Here is a 23,428-nt window from a genome sequence, read left to right as displayed (position 1 = left end):
CGATCGGCCAATCGTGGATAAATAACTTGGTTTGATGAGATACCCGCCTGTGTGGACGGGACCTGAGTGTTACTGCCGTGAGGGGGACCTTCAAGCTAAATATTTGTCTTGTTGACCTTTCTTTCCTCACAGAACAAGATCCAGGGGATGGTGTTTGACTTTGTCACGCAGCAGGTTTTTGATATCTCTATCATGATCCTCATTTGCCTCAACATGGTCACCATGATGGTGGAAACGGACGATCAGTCGGACGAAACAGAGAATGTCCTCTACTGGGTCAATTTCATCTTCATTGTGGTCTTCACCACTGAGTTCTTGCTCAAGCTCTTTGCTCTTCGCCACTATTACTTTACCAACGGTTGGAATATCTTTGATGTGGTGGTGGTCATCCTGTCCATCGTTGGTGAGTTGGAGCAAGGGGAAGACATTGCAACAAGCATCTTATTAGATCTTCTCAAGGGACAACACAGAAATAAAACCTATGTACAACTTACAGTAGAGCTTTTTATGGAAGTATAGATTCACTATCCTCTGAAATGAAGTCTGAATCCAAACTGTACCAATCCATATCCCATTTGGATCAATCCAATCCAAATCCAAAAACCCCAATTTACTAATTTACCCTAGATTTACTATCCTCTCAAATGAAGGCTGAATCCAAATTCTTAGCCCCTTAGAACCTTGGACCAAGAGGAAAATGCCACTCAGATATCGGACACCACTTGATTCACATGGCAGAAAATGAGATGATTAAATTGTTCATAATACATGTTTCCTTCCGTTTCAACATTATTTCAATGTTCTATAGCTGACTTATTCAACAAAAAGCACACATTTTACAAATTGTCACATGATTTTGTTCCCTGTTGTATTGAGCAGCTTAGCCATGCAGGATGAGTGAACTGCATAGTCGCTTTGCTTTAAACCTGAATTTGGTTTACTCTTCCTGTTCCAGTTGGATGGCAATGTTTTTTTCTAAAACCACTGGACAGAAAATGGTCAGAGGTACGACAGACCAAGACCAAAGAGATAAGATCACATGAGTGACATTGGAGTGTGAGTATATATAGAATATTGGGCAAGGGAAGATACCAAGATGTTGCCACAGATGATGAGAGCATCCACTTCATCGCCTGTATCTGCAATGTTGGATGGGCAAGACCACGTGTGTCAAACTCAGGCCCGGGGGCCAAATCCGGCCCGTGCTGCAATTACTTCCAGCCCGCCGAACAGTTTGGAAAACAGTCTCATGTTGGCCCACCCCTCGGACCTTATCAAACAAAGTGTTGGGTGGGTAATTAAACAATGGAATTAAAAACAAAAAAGTCCACGTGTCCTCAGGGACACTGGCTATTCTAAAGTTGATCCATGAGTCAATAGTATTGGCCCTTGAGAAGATACGGTATTTTGGAAAGATAATACTTTGTTTGTTATACACTGTCATATTTTGAAAGAACGTGTTTGTTTCTTATCTGCCCTCACAGGTATGTTCTTAGCCGACATCATTGAGAAGTACTTTGTGTCGCCGACTCTGTTCAGGGTGATCCGGTTGGCTCGTATCGGACGTATCCTCCGTTTAATAAAAGGAGCCAAGGGCATTCGGACTTTACTCTTTGCTCTGATGATGTCACTGCCAGCCCTGTTCAACATCGGCCTCCTGCTCTTCCTGGTCATGTTCATCTTCTCCATCTTTGGCATGTCCAACTTTGGCTATGTGAAACACGGCGCCGGCATCGACGACTTGTACAACTTCGAGACCTTCGGCAACAGCATGATCATCCTGTTCATGATCACCACATCCGCCGGCTGGGATGGCCTCCTCTTGCCCATCCTCAACTACCCGCCAGACTGCACCCCCGACTTGGAAAACCCTGGCACCTCCGTGAAGGGTAACTGTGGTAATCCCTCGGTGGGAATCTTTTTCTTTGTCATGTACATCATCATTTCTTTTCTGATTGTGGTGAACATGTACATCGCCATCATCCTGGAGAACTTCAGCGTGGCCACAGAGGAAAGTGCCGATCCACTCAGTGAGGACGACTTTGAGACGTTTTATGAAATCTGGGAGAAATTTGACCCCACAGCCTCCCAGTTCATCACTTTTGCCAAGCTGTCTGACTTTGCCGATGCGCTGGAACATCCGCTCCGTGTGCCGAAACCTAACACGATAGAGCTTATCGCCATGGACATGCCCATGGTGAGCGGCGATCGCATTCACTGCCTGGACATCTTGTTTGCCTTCACAAAGCGTGTACTGGGTGACAGTGGTGAGTTGGACATGCTGAGACAGCAGATGGAGGAGCGCTTTGTGGCAGCCAATCCTTCCAAGGTGTCATACGAACCCATCACCACCACCCTCCGCCGCAAACAGGAGGACGTCTCCGCCAGAATTATCCAGAACGCCTACCGTGCCTACCTCATCAGGCGCGGTATCATTTTCAAACGTCATACTTTTACAAACAATAAGCTGGAAAATGGCGGGACCAACCAAGAGAAGAAGGAGAGCACGCCATCCACAGCTTCGCTTCCTTCTTACGACAGCGTGACCAAACCCGATAAGGAGAAGCAGGATGACAACAAGGAGGAGTGGGCCAAGAAGGAGAAGGACAAGAACCAAAAAGACGAGTGGGAATCCAAGTGTTAGGGTTCAGCGACTCCTGCTATCAATGAAACCCGTCCAGATGAGACTCTTGAGCCCAAACCCAACAAATAGAAACAGTGAGAAAACCCAAGAAAAAAAAAACGTTTACAGACTCCTACTGCTGAGGCAACGTGGTTTCTTATGTCATCAGAGACAGCTGAACCAAACACAATCAGTTTACCGTGGAACTTTTGCTGCATAGCGACCAAGTTGATGGGAGGAACAAGCAGTGTGCTGGCCAGGCACATTGCACACTGCTTTTTGGGGACCAGCTTGCCAAGGCACACAGATCTCTGCTAAGCGATTAGCTAACAGCTAAGTCCCTGCCACCACTAAGCGGGAAGCCCCTCTGCGGAGCTTCCATGCTACCGGAGTGGACCGGCCTGCTAGAACTGTCTGATCAGTCTAAAAGGGAACACAGAGTGTACCATCTTTACTCAGAAGCAAATTTTAAAAAGCAAGTTTTAGCTAGTGCGAGGGAGGGGTTCGGGAAACCAAGAAACGTAGACCAAGATTTTTTGTTTGTTTGTGCTGAGTATCCGTACATTGTTTGAGCAGCAAAAAAACAAAACAAAACCCAACATTGAGTCCATGTCACGAGTGTTTCCATTTCCCCTTTGTTATACTGACAAAAAGACACATTGGTGTTCACACTGACTGAGTGGGTGAGTGGGTAGGACTTATGAGTCATTTTGACTTGGACTGAAGAAGACTTGCGCAGACCGAGTTCCAGATAAATACTAATTATTGTGCTTGTTCAATGCATAGAAATGACTTGCATGAAGGCATGTTTTGATGAGGAATCATGCATGAGTAATCATAGTCCACAAGACACTTCATTCTCAGACACTGTAGTGGTGTGGTTGGAGGAAATTAACTTATTTTGGATAATGATATCTAGACTATTGAGGAAAAGGATCCTCCAATAATAATTCTGGCCAAGAGTGTAAGCACTTCCAGGGGACCTATGATGCTTTTTCCACCTTCCTGCCCTATAAATGTAGTTAGAATGTTGTATTCTGGTGTCAAACCATGAGTTTCGGATAATGAGGTTTGGGCATTTGGAAGTGAGCCCTGAAAGAAGTTTGGGATGGCTCAAAAGGCGTGGTTAAAGTAACCCTTTGTGATGTCACAGAGGAGCGGACTTCCCTATGGATCATAGTTAGGAAGCACTTTGGGCATGCCTGGAGGCGGGCTGGGCCGTGGGTGGAATAAATGAAAACAGAGCATTTTGGCAGGAAGCACAAATTCAAGGAAATACAGCTGTAATGAATAGGTGCAGATTCTGGAAGATCTAAAAGGTTTTCTGTGCAGGTTATTGTGTGTAGCTGCTCAAAATAAAACAATGAGCATAATAGGGCCCCTTTAGGTTTAACTTGAAGGTTTTTTTCCTGCTCTGCATGTCAAAGTGGAAGAGTTGAGCATATCCTCATGTTGAGGATTCCCAGATTTGGAGGGTGGGATCTCGTCAGCCAAGTCTGGGGCTCACATCTCTTGGTTTACTGCCATGTGTCACTATCTTGATGATCTCAGTCCATCTGCAGATAGATGGTCGGTAGGAAACTGGTGTAAGCCGAGTCACAAGTATGCTTTTCCGTCGGGCTTGTGGAGGAAGAAAATGTGTCCCATGCAAGTTTGGGATTCATGACTTTTGTACACTTGACAAGATATGCCAATGAGCGAATGAGTTGTTAGGTCCTGCTTTTGGGACCTTTTTGAGTTGTCACCTTTCGTGAAAAGAAGCCGTCTCTCTGATATCCTTGTGATGCAATCATTGGCAGTAAAGGCTTTTATCAGCGAGAGTGACGCGGCGCATCTGAAACGACAGGGTTAGCGGCCAGTTATCCCGAGGACTCGCCTTGTCGTGCCTAGCGTAAATGCAAAGGGAAATGCACCAAAGGGCTTTGTGGGTTCTAGAATACACATGGATTTTGTCTGTGGGTGGGACTTCCACGAGGGTCTGACTGCCATGAGAGGTGGAGACTTTTGCTTGGGTTGAAATGCCGAAAAGTCCCATGTTTGTCTTTGTATCCTGGGCTCTTGTGGGACCTCCTCTGTGCTGTCTTGTCAGACCCTGTTTTCACATAAATATATCACACGCTTCCAATTTGTTAGGCTAAACACAAACACTTAACGATGAAACATCAGCAGGCCTCACATTGACGCAGCTATGGTGTCAAAATAAGCTATGTGGGTGGTTTTTGTTCTCAAAGAAATGTGAGGCTTTGTTAATCCAGCTGCCTCCTTAGGTGTTCCTGCCATTCATTTTCTACACTGGAGCCGATGGGCCTATATATCGAAGCGGATGAGCGGACATTTCTCCAACATCCGTTGTCGCACCACTGACGCAATTTGGTGTGTTTAAACACTGCCTGTACCCTGCCCCCCTTTTGTCTGTACCATGAACCAAGGTCTGTTTACAATATGAGGTCTCCGAGTAAATTTGGCTGCTGCACACTGAAACCAAATACATTCCTAATGACGACCACTGGAGGGGTGAGCAGCACCATCCGAACTGCAGCAAGCTCATCTCGGATGTAAGCGTTACCGAGGACTCATTTATTCACCCTTGAAGGAACAGCAAACTAACAAAAAAGACAACAAAAAAAACGGATGTACAGTGCAGGCAATGATGTAAATGGCACAATCGCTGACAAAGAACAACCTTTTTGAGAGAAACTATAAATATTGTACGATATGCTTTTATTTTACTGGCATGCTTTGTTGTGTTTTTTGTAAATAAGGAATTAAAAAAATGTTACTAATAATAATTAAAAAAAGAATAATAACAATAATTTAGAATGGCTTCCAGCTATGCCCTTTGTCACATTTGTTACCTTTTTGAATTTTTTGAGACACTTTTCACTTTGTTGACGGAATTTAAATTGAATGATGTGTGTGTGTGTGTGTGTGTATAGATAGATAGATAGATAGATAGATAGGTAGATAGATGGAGAGATATTATATAATACAAAAGATCTATACATGTATACATATGTTTATATGTATATACATAAAACAAGAACACTGTCACATTTGATTTCTGTGCAACACGTTCCGTGGATGTCAAAAACAACACCCTTCTCGGGGGTGTGCGTGTGCGTGTTTGTGTGTGTGTATGGGGGGGTACTAGCTCATATGTGATGTTAATGGAGTTGCTTGCCATGGATTGTAGCCTGATCATGACGACAAGGATAATGTTACCAGCACGTCTCACCATATCACTCCCCTTCACTCTCAGTAAGCAGGACACAAACACCAACACACCGTCCTTCTCTACCAGCTCCGAGCTCTTCCTGAAGGACATCCACTGACTGCCTCATGCGCCCTGAGATGGTACAACCCCCACCCCAACCCACCCCACCCCCACCACATCAGTGCCATTACAGCTCAGTACCTGCTTCTTCTCATTCTCACCTTTTTCTTTCTGATGTTCCACTTGATGGCATGTGCCTTTTTTTCTGCTTTTTCTGCAAATTTGGATGCCACATGTTAGACACAATACATACTGTATGTTGGGGGTTAGCGTTTGGGGGGTGAGCACAACATTCATCAGGGATTTGGAGTCCTCAGAAATACTGCCAGAGGATGGTGGCAACACCTGACTTCATCTTGATGTTCAACCGTGTGATGTGATGAGAAAACGACTCATTCCGAAGCCCTGTTCTTCTTCTCGTGCTCCGTGTGTCGCCCACTTGGCTTGTGAAAAAGCAGCTTGCCTTCTATACTTCTCTTTCAGTTTCTCTATCTTCACGTTATTCATCTGAAATTTATTTTTGTATCAATATTTAATGATAGGACACATTTGGTTTTTAAAAGCATGTTTTTTTTTCATTTCGCTGAAAAATGAAAAGTGCTTTCCAAACTGTTATCATTTGACACCGTGATCATGGGCGTCACTAGGTACTGTATATTCTAGGGGGCTAGAGCCCCTCTAAAAAATAACACCCCTCTTGCCTAATTACATAGCATAGGTTTTTAAAGCTAATGGCCAACTGACAGCCAAGTGACCATTGCTGTGTTGACATCAGCATCCTGGCGTCAGCAGTGTTTTGTAACTGAAGGCGAGGACTTTTATCAGTATCACATTTTCCCCAAAGGAAGTTGATGGTTCTAATGCCCCCCCCCCCAGATTTCAATCCTAGTGATGCCCATAACTGGCATTTAAAAGAAAAAAAAAGGGTATACAGTACAATACGCTGGTGTGTTGCACAACCACTTGGACTCTTGGCAAGAATATATGAAAGATTGTCTTCTTTTGAGCACGAACCTTTTTATTACCAATAAAGCAGCCTTCCAGTTACGACTGTGTGTTCTTTTCATAAAAAGACTTCTACTCATTCGGCCTGTCAAATCCAGCGTTAATGGCGGTAACTCATATTTTTCATTAATTCCTTCAATTGCATCACGGCAAGCCTGATGTGTTATGATGACAGTGTAGCTCCTCACAGAGTCACGCATATGACGACACTCTTTTACATGTTGTAAACATATAAACAGCAGGGCATTTCCAACACCATACATGCAGGGGCACCGACAGGAATTCTGGGCCCCTCCAAAAGAAAATGACCCAGGGGGCAGTTGTTGTGACCACAAGCGGAGTTAAAAATGAGCTTACTTGTTCTCCTGAAATGACAGGTGGGTTTGCAAAAATCATCACACAGAAAGTAATAAGTCAATACCAACAGATGAATAATGCAGAATAACCAACAACAGTAGCACCCAAGAAACTTCAGGTGGGCTTTCATCCTGCAGACAGTACACAAGGAAGAAAATTGGGATGCTAATCATTTTCTGTACGTGCAGGAAAACGTTGCACTCGGCCAGCATATTCTAGCAAATTTTCAAGTCAAGTGCAGTCAGGTTTATTTATACAGTCTTTGATCACAAAAGCAGGCAACAGTAGATGATAGACGACATCCCCTGATCTGAACCCCCATCCGGGCAAGGACAAACTCAAAACCCACTTGAGGAAAAGAGAAACCTTGAGAAGGGACCGCAGACGGGGGGAATCCCCCTTCCAGGACGACCAGGCTGCAATGGATGTGGAGCAGGCAGCATGCAGTATGACACAATATATGTACGTATAAGTGTACACAAAGTTAATTCAAATAGCGTAATAGTTCATAGATAGTTCATAGATGTAGTCACATCAGGAGAGTTGGTCAGCCAAAGCGGGTCCTACCGCTGCAGCACCTCTTAAAGGGGAACTGCACTTTTTTTTTTATTTTACCCATCATTCCCAATTCTTACGTGAAACATGAACACAGATTTCTTTCCTTTTTCTGTGCATTCTAACATGAGAAAACTAGTTAATTTCAGCTAGCTAACAATGCTGTCATTGGGATACACCTATTTCGACTATGAATCCCTCTAAAAATAAACCTCTACCAACGTTTCATGGTTAGATATGCTGTGATCATGCATTAACACGTACACTGATGATAACATGGAATAGTTGCAGTATCTTGCCCTATTTGGATCATTTAAAACACTACCGTTTATTTTCTTGGTGTACAGTCATTATGCTAGTTATATTAACAACAACAGAAGTGACAACATTTACGATGTCCTCTCTCCTTGGGATGGCTGTGTCTTCCAACACAAGACGTGTGCTCCAGTCCTCAGGTAAAAAATGCTGATGGCAAACCAGCATCTTGTTGAGTCAAATGGATAGCTAGCTATCCACTCTTCCTTCTGTGAATGATGCTGGGGCGAGCGGCTAGTGAGGTGTGTTAGCAAGCTAGCATCAAGGCACAAAGGAAAGACGTTTTGGTAGTGTTCAGGAGGATTCGTAGTCGGAATAGGTGTATCCTAATGACCTAATGAATTGCGACAGCTGGTGAAGTTCGGTGGCCAAAAACACGGACCTTCATGCGGAACTCCACCACTTCACCATGGAGATCATGGTCACGGAACCACAAGAACCTGAGGTAGTCGCGATGATCCTCTCTGACCACAAAGCTCTGGAACATTTGCTGAATGTCGGAACTGACAGCAACGGGTTGACTTGTGAACCGGAGGAGGACTCCAATCAGACTGTTGTTAAAATCTGGACCTTGTCACAACACTTCATTCACTTGCACTTGAGGCGAACACAACTCAACTTGTTTCAGCTATTTTGGTTGGTAGAGTCCAAAGCTTGGCAGGTACCAACACCCTTTATCTTTCTCCAGTGCAGGTGCAACTTCAGCGTGACCGTTGCTGAAGATCTTTGTCATGAAGTCCACCAAGTGGGTCCAGGCTTCTTTACTTTTATTCGGTGGAGGAGCATGAGGCGATTGAGTGCCGCCTGGGACTTGCTGCTCAACACAACAAAAACAAAAGAACTCATTGTGGACTTCAGAAAAAATGCTGCCAATCATCCATCAATGGTGAGATGGTGGAGCGTGTGGCCAGCTTCAAATTCTTGGGAATCCATATCTCACAGGACCTCTCCTGGACCACTAACTGCTCCAGCAGGAACAGCTTTTTCCCAACAGCTGTCTCCTTGTTGAACTCTGCCCCCCAATAGCCCCCCTACCCCCCGTCACTTCATTGCACTACTTTATTGCACTACTGTACACATTAGTATTATATCTTGTTCATGTATATTTATATTTATATCCCTGTATATATCCACACTGTATCATAGTCATAACCTGTTATAGTTTGTACATATCTGTCCTCTTACAGCTCCATTCTATTTCTTCATTTGTTTACTTATATGGTATTTATAAATTTGCACTTCTGGTTGGATGCTAATTGCATTTTGTTGCCCTGTACCAGTGACATGAGCAATAGCAATAAAGTTGAATCTAATCTAATCTAATCTACGGGATGGGAGAGGAGCCATCCCAACTGTTGGAGTTGTCCTTGGTGAACTCTTTATTCATGATGCTAAGGTGGGTTTCATCTTCAACCGACAGTGCAAGTTTATCGTCATCAAGTGAATGACTGAAGATGTATTTACCCAGATTACCCAGAAGAGCTTTATGTTGGTCATCTGTGAACCTCTCCTTCACATGCATGGTACTCCCACATCATCCGAGGTCGTCCGTTTTCCAACATTTTAGTTTTGCAGGCGTTCATGTTTGGTTTGTGAGATCCTAATATTACTAAAATATGGCTAAAATATTACACCACTCTACTTTCCAGTATGCACCTTGCAAATTTTAAACTTCTTTCATATATTTTAAAGAGGACCTATTATTTTAATTTTTGTCCCTTTGTATTGAGTTGTGGACTCCTATAGAGCAGCTACACACAATAACCAGCACACAAAGATTTCTAGATCTTCCAGAATCTGCACCAACTCAGCTGTATTTCTGATTTTTGTGGTCCCCACGGTAACAGTCTGATTTAATGTATTCCACCCACAGCCCGCCTCCAGACACGCCCACTCTGCTGTGGTTGGTCACACCGCCAAGTATGGAAACACTTCCGGTTTGTTCTGCTATATATAGAGCTGATATAAGAGCTGATAATAAACAGTGATTCCCCCCACCTGCTGGGGGAGGACAGCTAAGAAGTAAAAAGAGAAGAAGACAGGAAAACAGAACAAGGAAATGTGTATGTGACAGGTGAACTATATTCTATATTATAGTACAATACTGTCCAGTCTTTCAACTTTCTTTCAATTCAAGACAGTAAAAATGGGCATATTTCAGACAAAGTTTCAAATGGTGATTAATCACGATTAATTAATTTGAAAACTGTATTTAATCTGATGACAATTTTTAATCATTTGACAGCCCTACTATTAATACTAATATTTAGTTTTAGCCTTTGTGGTCGTCATGTATGACCCGTTAGGATGGAAGTGGGATGGAAGGCTGTCCTCTGGTGGGATCCTAATTCAAATCTCCCTAGAAACATCATTGTGTGCTGACTCTCCACACCCCAGAAACCCATGCTGCATGTTTTCGGTCTCCAACTTTGACTCTGGAGACTGGAGGGTGCTCCACATTAGCTCAGGTGGGGATGCTGCTTGGACCAAAAACACAGACTGGTCTTAAGATGACAGCAAAAAGCAATTAAGTGGTAAATATAGCAGAATGTAATTATTATTGTATGCATTCAACCCAGCATAATTATGTCAAGTAATACACTTTATGCACATGTTCTGGACTGTGCAGTCTCTTGTATCCCAAAAATACCAGCGTGTACCAGCTAGGTGAAGCGCACCAATGGTGATCCATTACCTACCAACACAGCCTTTATTGTCCATCGGTGTGAATGATGGTGGGAATGGTTGTTTGTATGTATACATGTGACCTGTGGTTGACTGGTAACCAGTCCAGGGTGGACCCCACCAAAGCCAGCTGGGATAGGCCTGATGAGGGCAAGCGGAATGACGGTGTAGGTTGGATCGGTGTATGGGCCCTTGGAGTTGCCGCTACAATCCTCCCTGAGTAGTGGACACCAACAGCAGGTTGTTAGGATCCAAGTGGCTCACCAATGCATCCTGTTTGATGTAACTGAGTGCATTTGTGGTTACAAGGATGAGAAAAGGCATCCGATTCCTTGTATGATTTTATTGATCTGTACCGTAGTGCTCTTTGTGGTCTGAAAGTGAATACCCCCCAGGCTTGGCATCACAGTGCAAATAAACATTTGAATGCCCTTCATCTGAGGCAGCGGAAAGCAACCCTAGCAAGTCATTCCGTTCTTTGTTTTAATGTTCCAATGTATAAGCAATGGGAACGCCTTTTTCTTTCTTTCCTTTTCTTTAGTAAGCATACCCCCCCCCCCCCCTACTGGCCATGCTGGCTCAATGAGAGTGCAGTGAGGTAAGGCGATGCAGGCGGGGAGGGAGGGAGGAAGGAAGGCGAGGAAAAGGAAGGGAGGTGCTGGAGCACTGCAGTGCAGATAAATTAATGCAGCAGTCGAGGCTGAGTCACCAGCACACTCCCAGTTTGGCCCAGTGCCTCCATCAGCTTTTGTTGCCCTGGAGATCACACTCGCATCAAATGAAGGACATTCTAAAGTTAGGATTGGTGAACAATATCCAGGAGAGCGACAATGATGAGCAGATGGGCAGCTGTCGTCGGTGCTGATGATGACGGTGGACGTTTCCCGGCTGGCTGCTCCTTCTGTCCGCATCTGAGGCGCTGCCGTGGGGATGAAGTGTCTGAGCACTGCCCTACAGTGGTGGTGGAGCTTCAAGTCCTCCATGGAAAAAATGCGAGGAGCAGCTCGACCTAATTCATAGCGAGCCACACCTTCACCCAGTCGCCCCCCCCCCATCCTCCCACACAGTCATGCTTATATCCCCTCGGAGAGGCATGCTGCTCCAACGCACGCTTCCTCTAAATATAACATTTTTATAATGATTGCTCTAGATGCTCCATGATGTTATGTTGCCTTATTTATCTATATTTCGGGATCTATTTAAATTAATCTTGGCTGTACAGCCTGAACCCGAAACTGAAACCACCGAAATGCCAGGTCATGGAAAGCAAGATACAAGCGTTTTCATACAAATTCATACATGTTGGTAAGTCTGCACCAATATTGGAAATCATCCCTGACACCCCCAGGGGGCCCGCCCAACTAGTTGAGCACTGCTCTAGTCAGACTGAGCACTTGTCATTCAAAACCCACAAAAATCACTCCAGATAAAATATTATTATTGCATAACCTTATTGTGTAACAATGTAGATGTTTGTCAAATAGCAAAAGAAGGAAGCAGATGCCATTACACTGACAACGATTTTTTGCTGAACATGAGCACCCTCATGTGGCGTCACATGTGCACAACAATATCTGTACCATATTTGGGCCATTGCCTCCAGAAAAACAATGCTCAGTTTCGATTGACCGAGAGGTAACATCTGTTTATTATTCAGGTTGTGGTAGTAATGAGACGACGTAATACTGTAATAATCTTTTAGCAACACTTATGGGTTACAAAAGCACAAACAAAACAAAGCTGACCTTAAGTTTGGCATTGTAAATGTAGAAAAAGATAGATTGACACTGGCGTACGACACTTGTATATAAAATAATAATACTACATATAATCTGAAAACGACATAAGGCATAGAGCATTGTGTCCCACAATGCGACCAAAACTAAAATAAATGCATCCAAAAAGGTAAAAGGTACAATTTCTGTCAATTGTTTTTTTTTCTATTCTTGCAGCTCCATTGTTACTATAGACAAAATGAAAAAGAAAAGAAACATTTCATCACAAATAAATGATAACCCAAAAATATTACCCAAAAATGACAATAATAATACTAAAAATAATCCTCTCGGCGGTGTAACATATAAAACAGTGTGGGCTGGTCTTAACTTAAACATCTGCCTCAATTTCGAGTAGTTTTCCATGAAATCTGCAATTAAAACATACATAAGAAACGTCAATAACAAAACTATCCAGCATATACAATTTACACAATTGTATTATATAATAATCTCTTTAAAGATTGTATACCAGCGATCACCAAACGGACCTCGGCCCGGATTCGAACCCGATGGTGGTCCTTTGCGGACCCGCGACCAATTAAGGCGAATAGAGTATGATTTCGTTATTACGGTTTACGTAACTGCAAAGGCGGTGACGTCACTCGCGATGAGCCGGACACGTGGCCAGGTCTGCTCTACCATCGAAAGTCCTTCTTCGTTTGATATTCATATCAGATAGTTTGATTGACGCAATTTAAGGCGAAATAAGGTGTGGACCTTTGCTGTGAAAACAATAGCAGACGTGGACTTCACTCAATGTCAACGGAATACTTTGAGAAGTCAATAGCTGTACTGTACACACACAGGCAAACAATGACCCACTCTCACATTCACATCCGTAGGTGTGGTCTCCATCCCAGGGGCTCCAATCAAGCTAACGTGCATGTTGTGGGGATGTGGGAGGAGGCTGGAGTAGCTGGAAACCCCAAACGAAGAACCCGCAAACGCCACACAGACACCCAAACAGCTATTGAATAATCAACCTCCTGACTGTGAGGCCATCATGCTAACATTGTATATACTATTGAACTAATTAGTAATACAGTTATACACAGTTATATGTGTGTGTGTGTGTATTTTTATTTCTTATGTTATCTATTAATCCATCCATTTTCTATACTGCTTATCCTCACGAAGGTTGCGGGTATGCTGGAGCCTATCCCAGCTGTCTTGGGGCGAGAGGTGGGGTACACCCTGGACAGGTGGCCAGCCAATCACAGGGCACATATAGACAAACAACCATTCCCACTCACATTCATACCTATGGACAATTTGGAGTGGCCAATTAACCTCACATGTTTTTGGAGGTGGGGTGGGGGGGAGTACCCGGCGAAAACCCACCCACTGGGAGAACATGCAAACTCCACACAAGCGGAGAGTCGAACCCAGGTCCATAACTCCAGCCCGTGTGGCGAACATGCTAACCACTCCATGTTATCCATATGCATTTCAAAATGACCAATTTTTGTATTTTTCCCTATTGAATCTCCTCCAGAGGGACTTCCTGTTCCATGAATGTTCTACACTCACCCTTCTCTCTTAGTGCTGGCCAACCACGCCACAAAATCTTTAGCCTTCATTTTATCCAAATAGCCGGTCAGGTCACTGGTGAAGGTCCCTTCTGAATGCCTTTTCAGGTTTTGGATGATATTTTCTCCCTTTTCCATCTGATAGGAATGCCATCTATGATGTCAACATATGGATTAGTGTTGTCCGTTTTCAGCATGACGCTTTTAAGAAGAACACATACCTTGCCATTCTGCCAGTTTGATCCACAACCATCTCTTTACTGGTGGGAAAGAAGAAGAGGACCAGCATGCACCACATGAGACCGATCATTCTCAGGTCACCTAATCCATGCGGAAGCACTTATTAAAAAACATTTCCTTGGAGAAACCATTTTAGAGAGACAATTAAGAGACCCACCTTTAGGGAAGTGCAGCTCACATGAAGTGACACTGAGAGTGGACCATAAGTGGACGTGGATGATGTGAGGTTACCTTTTAAAGGCTGCAGGTGTCCCACGGTTGCAGACGTCACCTCCCACAGTGGATGACCCTCTTCCTCATTAGGGTCTGACTCATGGCAGATTGTAAACTGAGATGCTCCAAGTCGTCCATGCAGGTCATCGGTCACAAGTCATCCCAGAGTGTTTCCGACGGCATCAGGTGTGGAGATTGAGCATCCTTAACTGAAGCCGGCAACCATGTTGGACGTTTCTTTGCTTTGATTTTACACAATACCTTTGGACAGGACATAGTACATCACAATACTGTACTTGCTTTGCAGTAAAACTACTACACCATTAGCTTTAATTGGAAGTTTGACCAAAACATGGTGTTTACCCTGAAAGAATTGTATGGAGGCCCCCCAGGTCCACTGGTCTCAACATTCAGCAGCTCTCCAGTATCAACCTCCACATCCACTGACCATCTAGCCATAGTTTCCGATATCCAACATCCCACTCCAATTACAATATCCTTCAGAAACATAAAATCCATCCTTCTGGAATAATTCTCAGCCTCACTCGGCACTTGGCTACAAGGCCCCCCTCCATCTTTGGGTGACCAGGACCTTATCAACCATTATCAGAACTCGCTCCCCAACCGCCAATAACCACAACCATAACCACAACCACAACTCATTCGTCGTCAACAAATGCAACTCTATGCTCTCGTTCTTTCAATCAAAAAATGGACTCCATCTACAACTTCCTGTCTGCACTTCCCTAATCCCATGTCTCCGCTCCCCCTTGTCACCTCTCCTCTCTCCAAATTTGCACCCATCTGCCAAGCCAATCTGTCTGAAACTATCATTTCCATGAAATCTGTCAATTTTAATTTAGACTACCCACGATCTCCCCAGTTATCACTGGAATGGTAAATTCCTCCCTCAGTAACTTTCTGCCCATTTCAAATGTACCTTTCCTCTCAGAGATCCTTGAACATGTCGTTGCCTGTTTTGGTTGTTTCAAGTCTGATCATTTGTCTGCAACACTAAAGTGAAGGCAGGCACAACATTATTGGATGGCCTTCACAGATTGGTCAAGAACTGTACAAGTAGTTGCAAGATTGCAACCACACGTCTAAGAATACAGAAACAAAGCCCAGAACCAATGATAGTCCAAGCCTAGAAGAAAGGCAGAAAGCAGAAGTTACAATAATCAGACGTGTACAAGAACATTTGCAGAAGACAAAGGGCTTAACAAAGAAGGAAGAGCAAAACGTGCAACTTAAGGAAGCTGAGTCCCTTCTTGCTGAGATTTGGGCTTGCTGGAAGAATGAATATCTGAGTTTGCAACGACCACAAACGTGGCAGAAAACCAGAAGAAATGCAAGGTTCAAGGACATTGTCCTTCTTAAAGATATATTTGAAGATCTGGCCAAGATCACTGAAGTTTTTCCAGGGTCAGATGGTAGAGTGTTAGGAGTGTTAGGATTCCCCATAAAGAGTTTTGTGATTGGCTGGGAGTGTAATTGTAGCATTATTGTACAGAGCTATATAGCTATGTTTTGTAAGAGTGGTCATTTAAGTTTGCTCAAGTCTTGTTTTATTTTGAAGTTGGAATATGCTTTTATTTTGAAGACACGGTTACTGGAAGTATTATTTCGCTATGTAATTCCTTTCATGTAGCACGCAGTCAACGAGAAACTATTTCATTTGATTGATATGACATTTGTTATGCTACTAGCATGCTGTGCATGTTAAATGAATGTATCTTGTTTTGCTAATATTGTCATACATATGTTTGTTTCTTTCTTTCGGCTTTTCCCCCTGATAACGGGGTCGCAACAGGGGATCTTTTTTGATCTGCATACTAATTTTTGGCTTGAGCCCTTTAAATTCCGGATGCCCTTCCTGGTGCTTACTACGGATGGTGCTTACTAGTGGAGATTCGAACCCGAGGTTTAACCACTACTCTAACCAATACAGCGGCAGGCTCAATATTGTCATATATATATTGTCATATATATTTCTCTAATTTTTCACGCTGGATTAGGAGAACAAGCTTGGAATAAACCTGTTGCGTCGATAAATGCTTGGAAGTTACAGCGTCTCCAACATGTTATTTTATTACTAAAATGGGAAATAATAATAATAAATTTTGCACGTAAACAGGCTGGTTGTGATGTCCCCTACAAAAACGTCTTTGTGGTGTCCCAAAGGAAGGGGAGTCTTTATCTCCGGTGTTCCTATTTGAACCTCTACTGCTGGCTTGCTTGCTCATAGAAGAACCTGACTCGGTTCCATGTGGTCAGACTTCTCTTGGGAGTCCATCCTGTCTTCACCTCCGTTTGGTCTGCTTCCTCGTGGGAAGTGTATTGTATACTTGTCCCATCCTCTGAGTGTGATGTACTCTTGTAAGGCCCTTCCGGCCTGGCCATGTCATCACTGTGATGCCTTCTTTTTTTAATTAGCAGTCTCATGTTATGGATGGAAGAAGGAAAGGAGACTTGTGCTTGTTACCATTTGCATGAATATATTCAAATAACAGTATAAAGGATACAGTATATAGATGTTTACATATGACCAATATGACCAAATTATTTTCCCGATATATCCTTTCAACAGGCATGGTGAGAAAGCGTCATCAGTTATTTGGAGGAGGTGGACTTATAATAAGTATGACCCTGGACACAACTGGACTTGCCACACTGAGGGATTGGAGCGTCTGTGGTGATACGGCCAAGGCCTTATCTCATTGGGAAACACATCAGGTATCAAATGTACAAGCTCACGCTGAGGATCCCAAATTTTTAGTAGGGGTTAAAAATGTCCCTCAGATGTCAATCGTGATGTGGACAAGGAGGGAAAGATTGATCTGACTAAAAGATTGACTCTGCCCAAAAGGACCATGTCAAGTATGTACTGCTGGATCCTGGAATGGTTCTAGTGCTTTCTCCAAAGTATCCATCTTGCTCGTGTTGTACACGCTAATTGTCAGCAGCTTTTTTTTCCCACTGGTCATGGAGGCGAACGTGGCTTAGTGAGTGGGCAGCAATGGTGTGCTGTCAGTGCTCTGTGCATAGTGACGGTTATGAGGCAGACTGTAGGCAGGCCGGTTATTTTTGACAATATGTTTTCTCATTTTTCAAGGTCTTGTCACCTTTACTGAGGGTAAGGTGAACATGGGGCAACAAGAACTGATGTCCCTTGTCATAACAGGGCAACATCAAACTAAAAAGCAGCCAGCCAGCGTGTAGACGGTGGTCGGCATACCAAAGATCCATGGCAAAGAACAGTTTACAAACTGTTTCATGTTCAATGTACATTGATGAAAATGTCGCGCAGATGTGCCACTACTTATGCTATCACTTCATAACAATGCAGTACATTAACTTTGATAACATTTTGGATGATTTACAATTGCCACCTAACCCAACATATAAACATTTGGGGGAGATTTGACTATATGGAAGGGAGTTATAACAGTTACAATTTGACAGGAGGGAGCAACACTGGTGCTGAGCTTACCATGAGGTCATGGTCATCAAGGTCATCAAGTTATTTCAGTCTCTTGTTGCTTGGCGAGCCTCCAAGGCTCCGCCTACATCCTATGGCATATGTTAAAATGGTTTGCAAAAGGTCATCGCCCGTATGTCTAGTATCTATGATTTTTACTCAAAGTCCCGAGGACAGGTTTGTCGAAATACAACCCCTGGTTTTTGCCTGAAATGGCTGATTTAAAACAAAATGGACGACTTACTGTGTGTTATTGAATGTGGAATCTGGAGACTTTTATTACTGATGCCCCCACAAAATTTCACGATCTGTGAAACGGGTGGCGGGGGACAATTTGTTCTAAATTTACAGGGAGCGGTAGCCAGTCAATTTGGGGTGGATGGGGGGCGGGGGGGCGGGGGGGGGGGGGGTGGAACCGTGTTATTCACACATGGATTCTTTCTTCCTGTATACGTTTTCAACGATGAGTAGTCAAATTATGATATTTGATGGTCGATGGCCAAGGCTGCCAATTCGCCGCAATGTCAGCCCACCATGTGTGCTTCACATGCTTAATGGTCCATAGTTCATAATTCAGTCATGCCTTCTATTGTGTTTGATGTCCATATGACAAATTTCCTTGGACAAAATGGTTAATGTAAATTAAACATTTGATCCTGTTGCCACTTGGTGGCGCTGAGACGAATTAAGGAAGTAATGTACTACGTATGGCTTCAAGGTGTTGTCTTCATTGTAAGTACCAATTATGAAGAGGACGTGACCTTTTGGAGCCAACCTATGAACATTTACAGTTTTGTTCATAGGTCAAAGCGATGTCAGAATAAAAACATCAAAGTTTGTCACAATGCCCCGCCCACATCTTATGGATCAGCCTTCGCAATTTAACATCGCCCATCTGTCTCGTTCACAGTCCATTGGGCTCATTTGGTCAAAGTCCCAAGGACACGTTCACCAAAATACAACCCCTGGTCTTCACAACAAAAACCTCGCCACCGACCAAAATGGCTGACTTCCTGTTTGTTTGGGAATAAGGATTTTTGAGACTTTTTTGTGCATCCTGTCATGATTGACGTCCCCACCAAGTTTCATGACGATCCATGAAACTGGTGGCAGGGGCTAATTTAAAAAAAAAAGTCAAGAGGGAGGTACTGAGTGAATTTTGGGAGTACTTGGGACCCCTGAATTATAATTTTTTTGCCAGACACGCTTGCATAATATGGCAAGTTGTCATGCATGTCAAGGCCCTCTAAAATGCGATTGAATCGTGAGAATAATAATAATAAGGCCTGATAATGTTTGTATGACTGCTTCTGTCCTGTCCTTCAGAGGGGAGACTTGCGTCAGACGCTCAACTGTTTCTTTCCTTCTGCACAATAAATACCCATAAAAGACACATCTGTCGTTCAGCAGTTTATTTCTTCACAACAGGGGATTCCACCTCTACCTCGACTAAAATTGTTGGAGATGAGAGGCCCAAGTTGCTGTGGGATGGAGGTGTATTTTATGGAACAAGTTTAAGATTACTGCAGGATATCGAGAGGGGAGTAATATTTAATGTCAGCCATATGTCAGCCATACAAGCTAGTGCTCCTGAGCAAGTGTATCTAATGTTATGGTCAATCAATGCAGGTATATGTATGGACATGTTTAGTGTCTGTGCAGCGCTGTGCACCGCGTATTTGGGCATGTTACAGAACAATTTGATCAAGTAACTTTAGATACAAACCGAAATAGTGCTGAGCTGAAGAAAACCCAATAAGTGGAGGCATTGACACCCAGTCGTTTACAACTTCCCAATTGCACTGAGGCACTATCAATATACAAAAGGACCAAAAACAATAATAACCAAAAACAATATAGAAATAGAGCGGCACGGCGGGCGAGTGGTTAGCGCACAGACCTCACAGCTAGGAGACCAGGGTTCAATTCTACCCTCGGCCATCTCTATGTGGAGTTTGCATGTTCTCCCCGTGCATGCGTGGGTTTTCTCCAGGTACTCCGGTGTCCTCCCACATTCCAAAAACATGCTAGGTTAATTGGCCACTCCAAATTGTCCATAGGTATGAATGTGAGTGTGAATGGTTGTTTGTCTATATGTGCCCTGTGATTGGCTGGCCACCAGTCCAGGGTGTACCCCGCCTCTCGCCCGAAGACAGCTGGGATAGGCTCCAGCACCCCGAAAAAAAAAGCGGTAGAAAATGAATGAATGAATATAGAAATAGCTACAAAAGCCAGACACCTCCGCAAAGAGAAAAACATTCAAGCAACATGGACCTCCAACTGCTACAAAGTGCTACAAAGATAAACGGCACTCCAGAACAAGCAAAAGAATTACTGATCAGGGGCCTCATTTATAAAACATTGCCTAGAAATCATACTGAAAATGGCGTACAGCAAAAAATATTCAGCTTTATAAAACCATGCGTACGCACACCTGCAGGCAATTTCCCCTTCATAAATCACACTCCACCTACAAGTTTGCTAGACCTCTGATCCCGCCCACGTTTGACAATACAAAGTACAATACAAATCAATTGTACCTTGTAAATCAAAGTACCTCATGAATGTGTACTTGCATAGAAATATATCGGTGAGAAGTCCAGCACATACAGACAGTCCATTAAAGAGCTTGTTCAAAAATCAAACATACTTGATGTCTTAATTAAAACCCTGCATGACACCTTCAAGGGGGTGCCTTGCCCCCTGCTGACATTGCTCATGTCGGGGAAGAGGTTATGGATCGGGGACCTGGTGGGACCTGGTGGTGTGCGGGATGGGAACAGCATTCCCCCAGTGCCACATTGTGCAAAACTCTGCAAGCCATTATGATATTACACACCATTAGTAGGGCGATGGCTGCACGGCAGTTGAGTGGTTAGCACGCAGGCCTCACAGCGAGGAGACCAGAGTTCAATTCCAATTCTCCCCGTGCATGCGTGGGTTTCCTCCCACATTCCAAAAACATGCTAGGTTAATGCTTGGTTAACATGCTAGGTTAACATGCTAGGTTAACATGCTAGGTTAATTGGCCACAGGTATGAATGTGAGTGTGAATGGTTGTTTGTCTCTATGTGCCCTGTGATTGGCTGTCCAGGGTGTACCCCACCTCTCGGCTGAAGACAGCTGGGATAAGCTCCAGCATCCCCGCGACCCTCGTGAGGATAAGTGGTAGAAAATGAATGAATAGTAGTGTGATAAGCAGTCTGCCCCCCAGGCATCCAAACACCTCCACCCACCTTTGAGGAGGCTGATGGCTCCTCTCCACAACGGAGCGTGAGTGAGAGTGTGTCAAATTGAAGCACACTTCCTCTGGTGTGAGGGGTGTCCCCAGACAAGCTGTTTGTCCCAAAAGAAAGATCTGAGTTGTTGGAATGGGGACACTCCTCCAAGCTCTCCTGCCATCCAGGGGCCAGACGCACGCGATTCGTCTTGGCCCAGAGGTTCTGGTGGCCCTCCATGAACCATGACGAAGGACATCAAGGTCTTTGTCTCAGCCTGCTCTGTCTGTTCCAGAAGCAAGCCCTTCCACCGTCCCCCGGCAGGCCTCATCCAACCGCTGCCAATTCCCTCTCGCCAGTGGTCCCACGTCACACTGGATTTCATCACTTGGCTCCCGTCATCCAAAGGGCAACACAGTCATCCTGAACATTGTGGACCGCTTCTCCAAGATGGCTCACTTTGTGACCCTACCCGAGCTCCCACGTCATCCTTCTTGTGAGACATGTTCCTTTCGTTCCAAGATGGCGGCGCGCACAGACGCAGCGGCTCACGGCTCTCCCTTTCAGTGCTTTTTTGCTTATTTTATGTGTTGGACTCTATCCACGTATACATCGGCATTACACCACTACACCCGACAGGACCTTGTGGACATCGGCTACCGACACAAACTGGCAGTTTGCAGAGACTTTCATCGTCGACACAACATCCCAGACGAACTAGCGAGACCACCGGGCGCTCCGTGGATTGTTGTCGGGTCTGGAAAGAGACGCAGGCGGCGTCGGGAGCGCAAGCAGAAGCGGGGTCGCAGGTCCGGCCTACTGCTACGGCTATGAAACAACCCACATAAACCACCCCTGCCCAGTCTGTATCCCCCAGGAAGGCCCCGGGCCCTGACGGCGTACCTGGAAAGGTTCTCCGAGCATGTGCACACCAGCTGTCCGGAGTCTTCTGCAGGATTTTCAACCTCTACCTGGCCCAAGCAGTCATCCCCACCTGCCTGAAATCCGCCACAATCATCCCCATCCCGAAAAAGTCACCCGCATCCAGCCTCAGTGACTATCGCCCTGTTGCCCTCACACCCATAATCATGAAGTGCTTTGAGAGACTGGTCCTCCAGCACATAAAAGGCTGTCTCCCCACAGCACTCGACCCCCACCAGTTTGCATACCGGGCGAACAGATCCACAGAGCACGCCATAGCCCTGCACGCGGTGCTGAACCATGGAACAACAGCACAGCTATGCCAGGATGCTCTTTGTGGATTACAGCTCGGCCTTCAACACCATCATCCCGGACATCCTAATTACAAAACTGGACACCCTAGGCCTCCCTCCCCTCACATGCAGCTGGATCAAGGACTTCCTAACAAACAGACCCCAGACTGTGAGACTCGGCCCCCACCTTTCCTCCACCCGCAGTCTGAGCACCGGATCACCACAGGGCTGCGTGCTGAGCCCCCTCCTGTACTGCCTACACACATGACTGCAGTCCGGCCCATGAGAGCAACATCATCGTCAAGTTTGCTGACGACACCACAGTGGTCGGACTGATATCACAGGGAGACGAGGCAGCTTACAGGGAGGAGGTCCAGAGGCTGACGACCTGGTGCTCCGACAACAACATAGCCCTGAACACGCACAAAACAAAGGAGATCATCGTGGACTTCAGAAGGAACAGGAGTGACCCGCCCCCCCTCTACATCAACAGCGAGTGTGTGGAGAGGGTCCACACATTCAGGTTCCTGGGAGTACAGATCTCCGACGACCTCTCCTGGACAGACAACATCACAGAGCCTGCTGACCTACTGTGTTTCCACCTGGTACGGAAGCTGCACTGAGGCGGACAGAGGGAGGCTTCAGAGGACAGTCAAGGCAGCGCAGCGCATCATTGGCTGCCCTCTCCCCTCCCTGACGGACATCTACTCCACCCGGTGCCTCAGCAGAGCTCGCAACATCATCAAGGACAGTTTACATCCCGGTGCTCAGCTGTTTGACCTGCTGCCCTCTGGCAGACGCTACAGGTGCATCAAGGCAAAAACAAGCAGACTGAGAAACAGCTTCTTCCCAAGAGCCATCACCACCCTGAACTCAGACATACAACGTACCCGGTCATTAGCATCATGCAAATGTGCAATATTTCCATCACTGCCTCTGTA

General features: G+C 44.8%; 2 protein-coding genes across 6 annotated transcripts in view; one reads left to right on the top strand and one right to left on the bottom strand.

Moving 5' to 3' along the window:
- scn8aa (sodium channel, voltage gated, type VIII, alpha subunit a) overlaps positions 1–6,952 on the top strand; it is a 63,380-nt gene extending 56,428 nt beyond the window's left edge. For all 5 annotated transcript variants that reach the window (XM_058085757.1, XM_058085754.1, XM_058085758.1 and 2 more), the window contains exons 26-27: positions 133–403; positions 1,485–6,952. In XM_058085757.1, the coding sequence (XP_057941740.1) occupies positions 133–403; positions 1,485–2,644 (1,431 nt within the window). In that variant the 3' untranslated portion in view covers positions 2,645–6,952. The remainder of the gene's footprint in view (positions 1–132; positions 404–1,484) is intronic.
- A 5,968-nt stretch (positions 6,953–12,920) lies between these two features.
- Positions 12,921–14,721, bottom strand: LOC131136852 (glucagon-1-like). The gene is made up of 5 exons (XM_058084144.1): positions 14,633–14,721; positions 14,519–14,550; positions 14,343–14,442; positions 14,123–14,275; positions 12,921–12,960 (listed from the first exon to the last, which is right to left on the bottom strand). Exons 1-5 carry the CDS (start codon positions 14,719–14,721, stop codon positions 12,921–12,923), a joined length of 414 nt encoding a protein of 137 aa, XP_057940127.1.
- Positions 14,722–23,428: the final 8,707 nt, after the last annotated feature.

Source organism: Doryrhamphus excisus, chromosome 10 (genome assembly GCF_030265055.1).
Source record: "Doryrhamphus excisus isolate RoL2022-K1 chromosome 10, RoL_Dexc_1.0, whole genome shotgun sequence".
NCBI classification, from domain to species: Eukaryota; Metazoa; Chordata; class Actinopteri; order Syngnathiformes; family Syngnathidae; genus Doryrhamphus; species Doryrhamphus excisus.
This window is presented reverse-complemented; position numbering and strand designations above follow the sequence as displayed.